The sequence below is a fragment of the Stegostoma tigrinum genome, chromosome 2 (assembly GCF_030684315.1).
Source record: "Stegostoma tigrinum isolate sSteTig4 chromosome 2, sSteTig4.hap1, whole genome shotgun sequence".
In the NCBI taxonomy this organism is placed as follows: domain Eukaryota; kingdom Metazoa; phylum Chordata; class Chondrichthyes; order Orectolobiformes; family Stegostomatidae; genus Stegostoma; species Stegostoma tigrinum.
This window is the reverse complement of record NC_081355.1, coordinates 106,627,658-106,644,124: the sequence shown is the minus strand read 5'-3', so window position 1 is coordinate 106,644,124 and position 16,467 is coordinate 106,627,658. Positions and strand designations below refer to the sequence as shown.

At 41.1% G+C, this 16,467-nt stretch overlaps 1 protein-coding gene across 5 annotated transcripts in view; it reads right to left on the bottom strand.

Annotated features, from left to right (window-relative positions):
* ctnnal1 (catenin (cadherin-associated protein), alpha-like 1) overlaps positions 1-16,467 on the bottom strand; it is a 311,456-nt gene that overhangs the window by 36,743 nt on the left and 258,246 nt on the right. For all 5 annotated transcript variants that reach the window (XM_059638327.1, XM_048554131.2, XM_059638321.1 and 2 more), the window contains one exon: positions 6,386-6,586. In XM_059638327.1, coding sequence (XP_059494310.1) covers positions 6,386-6,586 — 201 coding nt within the window. The remainder of the gene's footprint in view (positions 1-6,385; positions 6,587-16,467) is intronic.

Below are 16,467 nucleotides of genomic sequence, written 5' to 3'. Positions count from 1 at the left end.
TTCAACATTACTTGTGTTTGCTTGGCAGGGACAAACATAACATTTACTAATCAAACATAAATCCCCGATTTATAACTCTGGCAATTTCCTGGCAAATCTACACCAACACAGATTCAGAAAACTTTAATATCAAAATATCAAAAACATGTTACAGCACAGACTAAATTTATGCCATTGAAGGTTAAAGGTTTAGTTTCTGAAATATGTAATTGTAAACTCATAACATTCAAACATAAACCATCAGGCCAAATGCAGCACTCACATAAATGTTACACAGATAAAGCTAATATCCATCATGAAGGATAGTGACTAGGGAAGAAAATACTACACGCATAGGGTGGAATCATAATAAATCTGACCCACCATTACGTAATTCCATATTTTAACAACTTCCTGAGAGAGGAGCAGTATCTTACTACTCACAAATCCACGCAGATCAAACACAGGAGTAGGCAGGATCATGTTGAGCTCACAACCTAACTCTGCTAAAACACCAACCTTTGACCTCGCTTGCAGTTAAAATTCTGGACAAATTATTTGTAAGAATAATCTGATTCTCTGTTTTGTTTATTCTCTGCAAGAGAGACAGAAATCAGGATAAAAAGCAGAGCTTCTAACAGTTTGCCAGGTGTTTACCTGCACTGCAAAAGGTTTAGAATGAATGTGTTGTGATATAGATCTTGGTGAATAGACTTTACATTTCCCCACCATTCAAATTACAGAGTATTGAAAACATTCTGCTTGGGCTTCTGTTTTGTCAATGTGCTTACACAATTCATTGTTTTCATGGAACAAAACAGACTTACTGGACCACTGGTTTCTGGAACTTAATTCTTGGAGTTATTAAGGCCATCGACACCGGAGAATCTACATTCCCATCAGTATGTAGGATTGTGGTGCAAGATGCAATAATAATTTCTGAAGCATAAATACAATAAGTAACTAAGTTAAACGGTTCTAACAAAATGGAAATACTGTTTGATGAATAATGAACTTGGTCATTCAGTTCACTCACTAGTCTTTCCTGCAGGGGTCAGTCATTAGAATAATTTGACATCACATTAGATGCAGATGCATTTGAGCTAGTATAAAACTGATTCAACTTCCAAACAGAATCAGGAGAAAGAATTTGGTTTTCAAGCTTGTTCCAATAGTTCCAGACATAAAAGCAGCACCCCTTACAAATTAAGCAATGGCCAGCAAGGTCTGGGAACTGAGCCCAGTACGGACTTCTGACCTACAAACTAGTTTGTATTCAGCTGCACTATCAGAGCCTACAAACATATGGTTTAGATTCACCATTTTATAAGATCATGATTGATCTAGTTGTAATCTCAACTCCACATTCCTTGGCTATCTCAAATAATCTTTTTGTAACTTGCTTAACAAGGATCTATATATCTCAGCCTTCAAAGTATTTAAAGACTCAACTTCCACCATTTTTTAAGGAACTAGAATTCCAAAAACTCCCAACTTTCCCCTAGTAAAAGTTTTACCTCCTGACTCCTCAAACCTATCTGCGAACTCTCTTTCTTATTTACGCATGGAAGGTGGCTATCATGGGCTGGGCCAGCATTTATTACCGATCCCGAGTTGTCCTTGAGAAGGTAGTGATAAGCTGCAAGGTAAAAGTCAGGAGTATGATGGAATACACCCCACTTGCCTGGATGAGTGCAGCCCCAACAATACTCAAGAAGGCTGACACCATTCAGGTCAAAACAGCCAGCTTGACTGGGACTCTATTTAATACTTTTCACATTCAATCCCTCTACCGTGACAGTTTGTGCCATCTACAAGATATTCTGCAGCAACTTCTGTCCTGATGCCTCCCTGTTAATGTCCATGCTGAATGAAAGGTGACTTGTAGAATGAAGGACAAATTGTGTTCGATGGAAAACAACTTGTTATGGATGCAGTAAAGTGCCATGGATTACTGGATGCAGAGATCAGGCTATATGGGCAAATGGTGGCACAGGGATATGAAGTTTGTATATGGGCCATGAGAGATGGCCCCAGGAAGGATTTTCATCTATGCTGCATCAGAACTGGATGGCCTCTTAGGGTCTTGCAGGATCATCTGGCTCAACTCCCAATTAACCCATGCCCCAGACTGAAATTCAGAATAGTGGGTGGCCATTTTTAAGAGTCAGGCTTCAGATGGTCTGGATTTCCCCTGACTCCAACATTGATCCAGGAGTGGAGAAACAGTCACCCTATGGTCCCTATGAAGGGCTTACCTAAAAGTCACTGTCAGTGATGCAGTGGCTCTATGTTTGAAGCCTCTTTTCTGGCAAGCTGCTTAAGAACACCAAAAGAAGATGACTCAGAATCAGCATTGGCTACATCTTAGCCAATCTCTTTTCAAATAGGAATAGACTTTTTCCCCGCAATGTGGTATATCTGATGCGTTTGGAAGTATTTCTGGGCAAAACCCATTCCTTGAGTTGAAGTCAGTGTTTTTGTCCAATTGGCCTATATATAAGAAACTTATGGCAAGATCAGTTTCTTTCACTGCATCTTTTAATTATTTATATTATTCTGATTTAATTGAGTAAATATAAGCATGCTTACTTTTCCTAATTCTAGAGGACCATATCTTCATAGGAATGATTGTGATAGGTGCTGGAAGGAACTTTTAAAAGTTATTAAGTTTAATGTTGGCTATTTTCCATTTAGAAAAGCTCATCTATGCTATTTGGAACTTTTAAGTGAAACATCAGCTACAAAACTCATTTCTTTAAGTACATTTTCTAAGCAAACAAATTCTTGACTAAATAGAAAAATGAATTTACTATTATTAACAGAAGGGAAAGTAAAATTGCTGTACGAAGGAAGCTATTGCCAATTATCCTTTTGTCTTTATAAATTACTCATTCCTTTACAAATATTTTGATGATTAGGTTTTTTGAATTGACTTGTTTCACTATGGAATGAGCCTAGTTGACCCTTGTGAGAACTTGATGAGGTAGACATTATCAAATAAGAACTTTGCTATTTATAACAAGTATCAGATGGAGTGGAAATGTACATATTATGCTGGTTCAGCAATGGTGTTCTTATGGTGTTAACACACACTGCTGAAAACAATGCGTGTGATTTTGTTTTCCATTTGGCGTACAATTTGGAACTAAAAGTAATCCTTTTGACAGACACAGTAAATTTGAAGATCAAATCTTGCTGAAAGCATTAATGATTCAGATAACCCTAGTACAATGTTTTAACATTGGTAAGCCAAAAAAGAGGATGTTTTTCCCAGATGATAGGTTATAGTTTGCAGCAACTTATAATTCAGACAACCTGAAAACAATGACAGCAGATGGAGTTTTCGATGTTTGTTAAACTTCTACCAAAAATGGAAAATCATTATATTCAGTTTGATAATACTCAAGTTATACATAAACAGTAATACCCAGGCTGTCATTCATTAATATGATACATAACAGAAAAATATTAACTTTGCCAAGCATAAACTATAATCCTCAAACTGAATATTGCTGATAAAGTATATTAAGTTGAGTAAAGCTGAGGCTATTATGCTACGGTTTTGAATTTCATTATGCTAAACTGAATAAAATTAAGCATTTGTTATGCAAATTATCCACCAACATTCTGCTGATTACGATTAAGTTTCGCATCACTGGATCCCCGACTACGTAGAATCAGTAAAATAAGGTAATTGTCAGTGTCATGTTAAACTGGGTTACCTGAGCACCATACGTTTGTATACAGAAAACATCAGAATATTTCCCAAAAGTCTTTTATTAGTCCATCAGGCATCACACTAGTTTGTTATTAGACAAATTGGAGTTAAAAGTGGGCATAGCACACTGGTATGGTATGGGTACTGTTCTGGAGTTAATGCATTACTGTGAGAAATGCTATTCATTTAGTTCCAGCTGAAACTGATGCTGTATGAGAATGGAGATAATGGGAACTGCAGATGCTGGAGAATCTGAGATAACGAAGTGTGGGGCTGAATGAACACAGCAGGCCAAACAGCTTCTCAGGAGCACAAAAGCTGATGTTTCGGGCCTAGACCCTTCTCAGAAAAGGGGGATGGGGGGGAGAATTCTGTAATAAATAGGGAGAGGGCGGAGGCGGGCTGAAGATGGATAGAAGTGAAGATAGGTCGAGAGGAGAGTATGTGTGGGGAGTTAGGGAGGGGATAGATCAGTCCGGGGAGGACGGGCAGGTCAAGGGGGAGGGATGAGTTTAGTAGGTAGGAAATGGAGGTGCGGCTTGAGGTGAAAGGAGGGGATAGGTGAGAGGAAGAACAGGTTAGGGAGGTGGGGACGAACTGGGCTTGTTTTGGGATGCCGTAGGGGAAGGGGAGATTTTGAAGCTGGTGAAATCCACATTGATACCATTGGGCTGCAGGATTCCCGAGCGGAATATGAGTTGCTGTTCCTGCAACCTTCGGGTGGCATCATTATGGCACTGCAGGAGGCCCAGGATGGACACGTCGTCTAAGGAATGGGAGGGGGAGTTAAAATGGTTCACGACTGGGGGCTGCAGTTGTTCATTGCAAACTGAGCATAGGTGTTCTGCAGGTGCACATCTGCTTAATATGGAAAGTCATCTTGGGGCCTGGGATGGGGGTGAGGGAGGAGGTGTGGGGGCAAGTGTAGCACTTCCTGCGGTTGCAGGGGAAGGTGCCGGGTGTGGTGGGGTGGGAGGGGAGCGTGGAGCAGACAAGGGAGTCATGGAGAGAGTGGTCTCTCCGGAAGGCAGACAAGGGTGGGATTGAAAAAATGTCTTGGGTGGTGGGGTCAGATTGTAGATGGCAGAAGTGTCGGAGGATGATGCGTTGTATCCGGAGGTTGGCGGGGTGGTATGTGAGAATGAGGGGGATCCTCTTGGGGCGGTTGTGGCGGGGGCGGGGTGTGGTGCAGCCCAATGGTATCGATGTGGATTTCACCAGCTTCAAAATCTCCCCTCCCCCCCACTGCATCCCAAAACCAGCCCAGCTCATCCCCGCCTCCCCAACCTGTTCTTCCTCTCACCCATCCCTTCCTCCCACCTCAAGCCGCACCTCCATTTCCTCCCTACTAACCTCATCCCGCCTCCTTGACCTGTCCATCCTCCCCAGACTGACCTATCCCCTCCCTACCTACCCACCCATAGTCTCCTCTCCACCTATCTTCTCCTCTATCCATCTTCGGTCTGCCTCCCCTTCTCTATTTATTTCAGAACCCTCTCCATATCCCCCTTTTCTGATAAAGGGCCTAGGCCCGAAATGTCAGCTTTTATGCTCCTAAGATGCTGCTTGGCCTGCTGTGTTCATCCAGCTGTTTGAGAATGCTCTGGTTTCATAACTATTTTTAATCACAGCTAATAAATATTGTGTTATAAATATTCAGGAGAACAATAAAGTACACTAGCAAATCTCATACATACAGACATTTTAAGAGTTAGAAGGGTGTTACTGATTAATTATTTCCAAATTATCAACAGTTAATAGATCTGTGATTTATAGGAATGCTGGTGGCTGAGGAGTGACCTTGATGTTTGTAAAATCATGAGGGGCACAGATAGCATGAATAGATAAGGTCTTTTCCTCAGGGTGGGGTGTCCAAAAGTAGAGGCCATTCATTTTAGGGCAGAGGGGCATGATTTAAAAGCGACCTAAGGGGCAACTTTTACATGCAGAGGGTGATGTGTGTATGGAATGATTTGCAACAGGAAGTGATGGAGGCTGTTATAATTACAACATTTAAAAGGCATCTGGATGGGTATATGAATAGGATGAGTTTAGAGGAATATGGGCCAAATGCTGGAAGATGAGCCTATATTTATTTAGGATATCTGTTCAGCATGGACGAGTTGGACAGAAGGGCCTGTTTCCATGCTGTACAGCTCTATGACTATGAGGCTATTCACCTCATTATTTGCTCCATTGCCATACATCCTCCTTTGCATCAAATATTCATTCTGTTTCTCCTTGAAAGTGACAACCACTTCCTGAAGAAAAATATTCCATGCTCTAACAATGGTCTGCTAATCCCTCAATGACCATTTCAATATGACAATCTCACAGAAAACACTTCTCAACCTGGGAAACAGCTTCTTTTCCCCCTATACATTCTAGGAAACATTTATAATTTTAAAGACTGTTATTAAATATTCCCTTAGTATTCACTACTCCACTGGAAACTGAGACATTAGGTTTGACTTCCATCACCAACATTTTAAATTGACACTGAATGTTTTCTTTTCATGCCTTGTGTGTTGCAGAGCTTCTAAACCTTCACATCGTACTCCTGTCCAGTTTCTTAATCAATGTAGATTGTAAGAGTTATAGACATATCAAAGTATAAAGAAAGTTTTGTAATTATCATATATTTTAAATCATTCCAGCTTTACCAATAAACAAACAAAATCTTACTGCTTGTTTCCACACGGTAATCAGCTGCTCCAATTCTAATCTGGCCTGCCTGGACAATTCTAAAATACTTTCTCGGTGTTCATGGCTTGTATACGCAGAGTCTGTGAAGTCTTCAGTATGTTCCAGGATTAACTCAAGCATTGCCGTGAGGTTTTCCTTAGAAATTCCATGCAAGTTGTCTCGTAAACCTTCAACCTTCATCTGAAAAGCAATCACAATTTTAAAAACAGGATTTTAACTGGAGAAATTATATAATATAATTCACAGTAAACATTTGAGCACTCACTATCAGAAGCAACTGAGTAGCAAAATTATTTAGGGTGTTTGGAATTCAGTGAAACCTCAGCCAGCTCACTTATCAATAGTCCATATGATATTTAAATAGTCAGCCTTGTTTCCTTATTGACCTTCACTGCTGTAAATTGTGTCTCATCTTCTTTTTAGTTATGTGTCCTGTCAATGTAATAGATCCACCTTACCAGGCTATAGGACTCTCATTAGACTGAGACAATTGGTGGTGGTTTAACCTGAGGGTCAACGCACCTCAGGTGAGGGGAGAGACTGAGAAGGAACTCTTCATGTTAATCTTAGCTAGTGAGAGAATTGAATCTACGCTGTTGGCATCATACTTCTTTGCAAACCAGCCATCCAGTAAACTAAGTTAACTAACCTCCTCTTTCCATCATAGATAATCATAGAGATACAAAATGAAGGTTCAGTGGGGTAAACGTTAACAACAAAATTGGGCTCCTTAATGTAACTGACTTCAATGCTGTAGGGAGACAAGTGGACTCAGTGCCAGTATTTTCAAGTGCAGCCACATAAATCAGCAGCTTGGAAGGACAATAGTGTGGGTGTGCTGTGCGTATATCTAAGCGTGCAGATTGTGCTATCAGTTGCCAACCTATGAACATGAACATTTATTGAACACACAGGAGTGCAAAAGTGGCATTTAAAAACATCAGTATGGGCCTTTCAGATGAAGTAATTTTGACTTAATCGTGCAGACATATAACAAGTACTCTGTTGTTTCAGGAACTCTTACAAGTTGTTAGAATGGTTACAGAATTAGGCGGGGACTTTGCATTTTGAAAGCTAGCTCCCAAGTCATGGAGTCTGTAGTAGCAGTCCCTCTTGACCTGCAGCACAACAGGCAGATGGAACACAGGTAGCAGACAGACTAGGCTGGTGCGCAGATGGAGGAGACAGATGGCTCTCTAAAGAAGACCTTATTAAACTTATCTTCAGATAACACTTCCCAAGCTTCACCTCAGCATCTGAGACAATCATGATTCACAGGATTCCTCTAGGTCAGAGCAAAGGAACTGCTAAACAAAGGGCTTTCATTTACAGAATACCTTTTATGACCACCAAATGTTCCAAAGCGCTTAAGATGCAATGATACATTTTTGAAATCTAGTCACTGTTCTAACATAGGAATGGTCATTGCTACCGTCAACTCCTACACTGCAGTGAATGCTCACACTGGATATTGTCAAGTAGGCAAGTGGCCAATGGCCTAAGCAACTGGACCCAATATAAAACTGACTAAACAGTTTCTGCAAGCAAGGCCTGGTAGAATACAAGAAGGCCAAGTTTACCACAAGTCAAAAGCAAACAAAGATCAGCCCAGACCTGTATTGCAAGTTGAATAACATGAAAGTCATTATTACCCAAAATCCATCAACCAGAACAACAGGAAGAGATATTATGTTTGTGTATTCCCCAATTTCAGCCTTCGCACCATGGATTAAAATCTTGTTAAAGGGATGCGTACATGTAGGATGACCTGGCCTAAACTCATTGGGTGCTTTGGCCACACTGGCTGAAGTCAGAGAACACTCCAAAAGGCCTCAGAAAGTGGGGGATAAGAAGGGACAACTGGCTGCCATTCCTCCAGCAAAGACTTGGCCAGCAAACTCTCTCTGCGTGACCTATCTTCGTAGCAAGATGCCCCATAGTGCACCTGTCGACAGAACTGAATGAATCTAGCAGCCCAATCAAGTTCACGAAAGTGGGTTGCAAACTTGTTATTCAGGCAGCAAGCCTCGTTTGGGAAACTTTAATTTGCATTAGAGTTGTTTTCTTTAACATGAGAGTGTTTTAATTAAGTGATAGCAAGGTGTAGCGCTGGATGACCACAGCAGGCCAAGCAGCATCAGAGGAGCAGGAAAGCCGATGTTTCGGGCTAGAATGGATTTTCTGAAGGGGGGTCTAGGCCCAAAACGTCAGCTTTCCCGCTCCTCTGATGCTGCTTGGCCTGCTGTGTTCATCCAGCTCTACACCTTGTTTTCTCAGATTCTCCAGCAACTGCAGTTGCTACTTCTGAAACAAGTGTCTTAATAAAACTGAGTTTGAGCTGCATCCTTTGTTTGTCTCATTCAGAAACAGCATTTGGCTAAATGAGTTTTATGAGTTCTAAACTCATTGAAGCATCTGCATTGAATATTTCAGTCAACAGCCAACATCTTTGTTTCGCCGAACATCACAGCAATAGGGGACTGAACACAGTGATATTACAAGAATGTGGGGTAAGTAGCTTTATTAAGCGAGCAGGATTCCCAGTGGTTCAGGAAGCCAGTGACTGTGCACGTATGACTTTGAGAGAATCAGTTTCAACGGGAGAATAGCGAAGTGTTCATTCCCCAAACGTGCAGCTGGCACACAACCACACATAGAGCATCATGCTGATGAATGCCCAGTGTCCTCCCACATAGTCACAATGCTTTCATCCAGTACCGTCCAGCCTTTGCCACCATTTTCAAACCACAATAATGTACCTAATGACAAAGGCTATCTATTCTAAATTGTGGCTCACTGTTCCCCTCTGACACTCCATGCACTCATACAAGAGCCACACTGTGCTATGGGATGCTCCAGAACAACCCTACTGTGATTCTCAAAGGTTCAACTCCCTGGGCTGCTTGGGGAAAACCTTTACCACTGCTGGAATGTGTCTCCAAATTCATTGTGGTCTGTTGTGTCTCACACAATCTGGCAAACGTGGGACACAGTGCTTGCCCCCAGATGTTTGGTAAGTGCTGGAGAGGAAGAAAAGAAGGTAGAAGAGGAGCAGCAAGGAGATCATCATTCTAAATGAACTAAAAAAACAAAAAACTGCAGGTGCTGTAAATCTGAAACAGCTGGAGAACACCAACAGGTCTGGCAGGATCCGTGGGGAGAAAACAGAATTAACGTTTTCAGTCCAGTGAATAATCTTCAGAGCTCTTCACTTGACAAAGAGTCACCAGATTCAACAAAGTTCTCCCTCCACAAATGCTGCCAGACCTGCCAAGTTTCACCAGCAATTTCCATTTGTGATTCTGAACGAGCTGTTTGAGAGCGGTTCATCAGACTGCCATCAGAAAAACAAGGGTCAGCATAGCTGCACAATTCACCACCTTTTCATTGCTCTGGCAAGTAGTCAGATGAAATGTAGCACTGGGCCATGCACTGCAAAAATGAAAATGTGCAGGTAGCACAAATGCTTGTGTTTTGCCTGTGTCATGATGATCGATCAGAGCTTCAAAGCATTTCTACATTTTTTTTCTTTGCTTTTAATTCCAAAATGTACTGTTTTAAAAATGTGTTTGATTTTAATTCATGACTGGCAAAGTCCTGTGTGAAGTCAGTGGAATGTCACACGTGAACGGTCAGAGAAGCCTCAAACTGCGACAGACTCAACAATAGATAGAACATGGGTGCTTTCTCTCGGTGGCAGGCCACTTCTTGCACCGTCGAGGAACTATCCACTGGTTACTCCTGCGATGTGACTAAAGGCACCGTCTCACTCTGAGTGCTGCAAACCAGTCAAAAAAAAAGAATAACAAAGGATTCCCATTCACCCTGAATGTTAAATTCAATCACGATCAAAAGGCACCAGATCAACAGAATTTCAACCGATCTGCAAAACTAAGGATGATGAAGGTGACTATTTACCTACTAACGTTGATGCTATTAGTAACCTCCACTGCAACAGCCGCCATGCTCAACTATCTGTCCATTGTGAACCACCCAGAGACTGATCCATATATCTGTTTCTTTTAAAAAACTTCTAAACTTTCAAATTCACCTCATATTTCTAACTAATGTGCATGTGGACTGTGTCAATAATTTTTCTCACATTTAGTAATTAATGAACTCATTGTTAACCCAAGAAAACCCGGTTAAACTGACTCCTTTTCAAGTACAAGTTAATTTGGGTCAGGGAGAAACTCATCCACAAGGGAAGGGAGCCTTTTCTAATTAACCCTATTGTAACCAAGGGCTGGATGAATAAAAAAGGGGCGCCAATTCATCCCTCCTCACCCAGGAGCTGAATGGCATCCCGTCTGGAATCCTAACAATTTGTAGAAACACAGCCAGGGTTTGGTTGTAAAAACCACATCCTTTCCATTGGGCAATGAATGATTGCACTTCTCAATCCCCTCAACCCACAAAGCAAATTAGATTTTGCCTCTCTGATGAAGGGTCTAGGCCCGAAACGTCAGCTTTTGTGCTCCTGAGATGCTGCTTGGCCTGCTGTGTTCATCCAGCCTCACATTTTATTATCTTAGATTTTCCCCTCATTTCTTTTTCATTTTTAGCTGTTTAACTGCCATTTGACAATTTTCCCAGAATGATGTGGCTAAAATTTCCAATCTTACAGTGTAGGGACATGAAGGGAAAATATTTTATTCCTCAGTTAACATGCCAAAAATGTGAAGCTGAAAATTTCCCATTGCAATTCATAGTAACATTGCACTCTACACTTGTTTAAAATATAAATAAGAGAAATGGCAGAATGCAATTTTCTGGAAATTGGCTGGGACAATTATTTGGTGCACAATGCTTCCAACCAGGGACCCAGTCCAGCTCAGGTCAATAGATTAATGAATGCTTCTTCTCAATTGCTGAGAGATCTCTGCGTTAATGGATTTTATATAAATAGGTTTGGACAACTTCAACCTAGTACTTTGTGGATACAGACTTGCACATTAAGCTGTTCATTGTTTGGCATTAAATTAGCAGTTTCATTCATACAGGCCAAAATGTTGACCGATGTGCCGAATGTAAAAATCTGTATGAATGTGATTGAGAAGTGCTTTTCAGAAAATAACTGATTCTGTGCCTAGCTATCAAGTATATGTTATGAATTTGATCATGGAAATTGTGAGAGAATTGAGAACTCCCAAGACTCACCATCCCAGTATATACAATTCAGTAAAAATAACTGCACTTCTTGTATATTTCCTCATCTAACCACAGCATATTTAAAAATAAATCAAAATGTACATTATACACAGATTTGAAAATTATACAATTGGTTCATTATTAGTCAGAATTCAGCAACAAAACCAAACCTTTAATATCGCCCATACTTGAATCTTGGAATGCTATAGCACAGGAACACATTGTTCAGTTTATGAACCATATGCCAATGACTCAATTAATCTAATCCCACACTCCTGCTCAGTCCCCCATGTAATTTCACAAAAACTAGGTCAAATTCTTTCTCAATCAGCTTATTCTGTTTTTAAAAACAAAAACAGTTTCAACAATGGTTTGAGAAAGCCAATTCAATATTCTTACCACTCAACACAGACTTTTCTTTGACTTAAATTATCACTTTTTGATATTTGTAAACTTGACTTCTCATTAATGACTTCCTTCACAACAAATAAAAATAATCCATCAGCATTCATTTTATCACAACTTTTCAATTTCGCAGGCTGCTTGTTGAAAAAAGTACCACAATTTACAAGCACAAGGAAGCAGGCCTCCATTATATTATAAATAACAGTGAAGAAAAGGAACGAATAGCATAGATAAGAGAATTGCTGAGACACAGACCTTTCATACTGGGTCTCTGGACATTTTCTTCCTATCACACATCCCGAATGCAGGTACACTTAGAAAGTGCAGCAAAAGAAAATCAACCAATGGCAATTTACCAACAACAAAAGTAAGACGAATCATAAGAACGTAAGAACTAGGAGCAGGAGTAGACCATCTGCCCCTCGAACCTGCCATGCCATTTAATAAGATCATGGCTGATCTTCTTGAGACTCAGCTCCACTTACCCTCCTGCACACCATAATGCCTTTACTGTTCAAAAATTTATCCAGCCTTGCCTTAAACACATTCAGCGAGGTAGCTTCAACTGCTTCACTGGTCAGGGAACTCCACAGATTTACAACCCTTTGGGTGAAGAAGTTCCACCTGACCTCAGTCCCACATCTGCTTCCCTTTATTTTGAGGCTATGCCCTCTAGTCCTAGTTTCACCTGCGAGCGGAAACAACCTCCCTGCCTCCACCTTATCTATTCCCTTCATAATCTTATATGTTTATATAAGATCTCCCCTCATTCTTCTGAATTCCAATGAGTATAATCCCAGTCTACTCAGTCTATCCTCATAATCTAACCCTCTCAACTCTGGAATCAATTGAGTGAATCTCCTGTGCACCCCCTCCAGTGCTGGTATATCTCTCCTCAAGTAGGGAGACCAAAACTATACACCGTACTCTCCAGGTGTGGCCTCACCAGGATCCTATACAGCTGCAGCATAGCCTCCCTGTTTTTAAACTCCAACCCTCTAGCAATGGCACACATAATTCCATTTGCCTTTTTAATTATCTGCTGTACCTGCAATCCTACTTTTAGCGATTTCACGCACAAGGACATCCGAGTCCCTCTGCGCAGCACTGTGCTGCAATATTTTACCATTTAAAACCTAGTCCATTTTGCTGTTATTCCCACCAAAATGGATGACCTCACACTTATCAACATTGTACTCCATCTGCCGGACCTTCATCTTGTCACTTAAACTTTCTATCTCCCACAGCAGACTTTCAGTGTCTTCTGCACACTTTGCTCTATCACTCATATTAGTGTCATCTGCAAATTTTGACACACCACACTTAGTCTCCACCTCCAAATCATCTGTGTAAATTGTAAAAAATTGCAGTCCCAACACTGATCCCTGAGGCACACCACTAGCCACTGGCTCCCAACCAGAAAAACACCCACCTACACCTACCTTTTTCTTTTTACGGGTCAACTAATCCTCTATCCATGTCAATACATTACCTGTAATACTGTGCAACTTTATCTTATCCAGCAGCCTTTGGTGTGGCACCTTGTCAAATGCCTTCTGGAAATCCAGATACACTACGTCCACAGGTTCCCCATTCTCCACCATGCAAGTAATATCCTCAAAGAATTCCACCAAATTAGTTAAACATGACCTACCCTTCATGAACCCATGCGGGGTGTTTCCAGTGGGACAATTTATATCCAGATGTTTTGCTATTTCTTCCTTAATGATAGATTCAAGCATTTTCTCCACTACCGAAGTTAAGCTACCTGGCCTATAGTTACCTGCTTTTTGTCTACGTCCTTTTTGAAACAATGGTGTCACATTGGCTGCTTTCCAATTTGTGGAAACCACCCCAGAGTCCAGTAAATTTTGGTAAATAATTACCAGTGCAATTGCTATTTCCCCCATCACCTCTTTTAGTACCCTGGGATGCATTTCATCAGGGCCAGGAGACTTGTCTACCTTTAGACCCATTAGCTGGCCCAGCACTGCCTCCTTAGTGATAATGATAGTTTCTAGATCATCGCCTGCTATAGCCAGTTTTCGGCATGTTATTTGTGTCTTCCACTGTGAAGACCGACACAAAATAACTGCTTAATGTCTCCTCATTTCCTCATTCCCTGTTATTAAATTGGCTTCCTCATCTTCTAAAGGACCAATGTTTACCTTCGCCACTCTTTTACGATTTACATATTTATAGAAACTTTTGCTGCCTGTTTCTATATTCTGAGCTAGTTTACTCTCATAATCTTTCTTTTCTTTATAACTTTTTTGTGATTTTCTGCTGGCCTTGAAAGATTTCCCAGTCTACTAGTTCCCCACTACTCTTTGCTTTTTTGTTTGCATTTTTTTTTCAGTATGATACTTTCCTTTATTTCCTTAGACATCCACAGCTGGTTCTCTCTTTTCCTACAGTTCTTCCTTATCACAGGAATATACTTCTGCTGAGCACTGTGAAAAATAGTTTTGAAAGTCCTTCACTGTTCCTCAAACGACCCACCAGAAAGTTTTTGCTCCCATTCTACCTTAGCTAACTCCTCGCTTCATACTCTTCATAATCTGCTTTGTTTAAGCACAGGACATAAGTACTGGATTTAACTTTCTAACACTCCATCTGTATTTTAAATTAGACCATACTGTGATTGCTCTTTCCGAGAGGATCCCTAACTGTGAGATCATTAATTATTCCTGTATCATTACACAGGATTAGATCTAGGATAGATTGCTCCCTTGTAAGTTCCATTACATATTGTTCAAGGAAATTATCGCAGAGGTATTCTATGAACCTTTCCTCAAAGCCGCCATGGCCAACCTGGTTTGACCAATCGATATGTAGATTAAAATCCCCCTTGATAATTGCTGGACCATTTTTACATGCATTAGCTATTTCTATGCTTATTGCCCGCCCCACCCCCACAATGTCATCATTTGGTGGCCTATAGACCACACCTATCAGTGACTTCTTCTCCCTGCTATTCCTAATTTCCACCCAAATGGATACAACGTTTTGTTCAGTAGAACCTATATCATCTCTCACTACCGCCCTGATATCATCGATAAAAATCAGAGCAACACCACCTCCCTTACCTTCCTGTCTGTCCTTCCAAACAGTTTGATGTCCCTGGATATTTAGCTCCCAGGCATGACCATCCTGTAACCATGTCTCTGCAAAGGCCACTAAATCATACCCATTTGCCATGATTTTTACTGTCAACTCATCCACCTTGTTTTGAATGCTCTGTGCATTCAGATAAAGTGTCCTTATGCCAGTTTTTGAACCTTCTTTTTGGGTCCTATTACCTCCATTACTAACAGCTCTTGAGTTCTCCTTCCCTTTAACTTTTTTCCTAATTTTCAATGGAGTTGAAGCTTCTTCGTCACCTGCTAACCTGCTGCTTTGCCTTACATTAATTGTGCTTCTCCCTCTACGATCACATCTCCCTTCCCCTCTACTTACTAGTTTTAAGTCCTATTAACCACCCTATTTACCCTTTTCACCAGAACACGAGACCCGGCCCTGTTCTGGTGGAGTCCATCCCGGCAGTATAGATCCCTCCTGTCCCAGGATTGATGCCAGTGCCCCATGAAAAGGAAACCCTCTTTCCCCATACCACTTTTCTAGCTACGTGTTTACTTCCCTGATCTTCATCTCCCTATGCCAATTGGCACATGGCTTGGGCAGCAATCCAGAGATGATGACCCTTGAAGACCTCTGTCTTTTTGCCCCCCATTCTTGCATGGCCTCCTGGACTATGGTGCCATGGTCAGTTGACTCATCCTTCTTGCAGCCCTTTCATCATCTAAGCAACAGATTGCCAATCTGAAACATGGATACTGCCTGAATTGCTCAGTATTATCAGAATTTTCTGTTTTTATGTTTAATTGATTATCATACAAACAAAAGAAAGAGTAGCAGGACTTTTTTTCAATGAAGCATAGGACAGTGAGCACTGACCTTATAGAGATAATGAGGGGTACAGATAGGTTAAATGGGGGGCAGGTTGGGGGATTTGAAGACTGGAGGGCAATTATTAAGGTGAGAGGAGACAGATTTTAAAAGACATGTGAGCCAACTTTTCTGACATATCGAATGGTTCATGTGTGGAATGAACTTCGGGCGTAGGTGGTGGATATGGGTACAGTTACAATGTTTAAAAGACATTTGGATAAGTACATGAATTGGAAAGGTTTGGAGGGATATAGGCCAAGTGCAGGCAAGTAGGACTAGTTTAGTTTGAGATTATGGTCAGCATGGTCTGGTTGGGCTGAAGGGTCTGTTTCTATGCTATATGACTCTATGATTTGGTCATTCAGCCCCTCCAGCTGCCCCAACATTCAATAAGATTACGGCTGAGCTACCCCATGCCTGAGCTCCTCTTTCATACCCATAGTCATCAACATCTTAATATTTCAAACTTCTCTCCACCTCCCTTTCACTAATATAGCCTCTGTAACTCTCAGATTCCAACACCTTCCCCAATTTAAGTTGGGTCACTTCTTCAG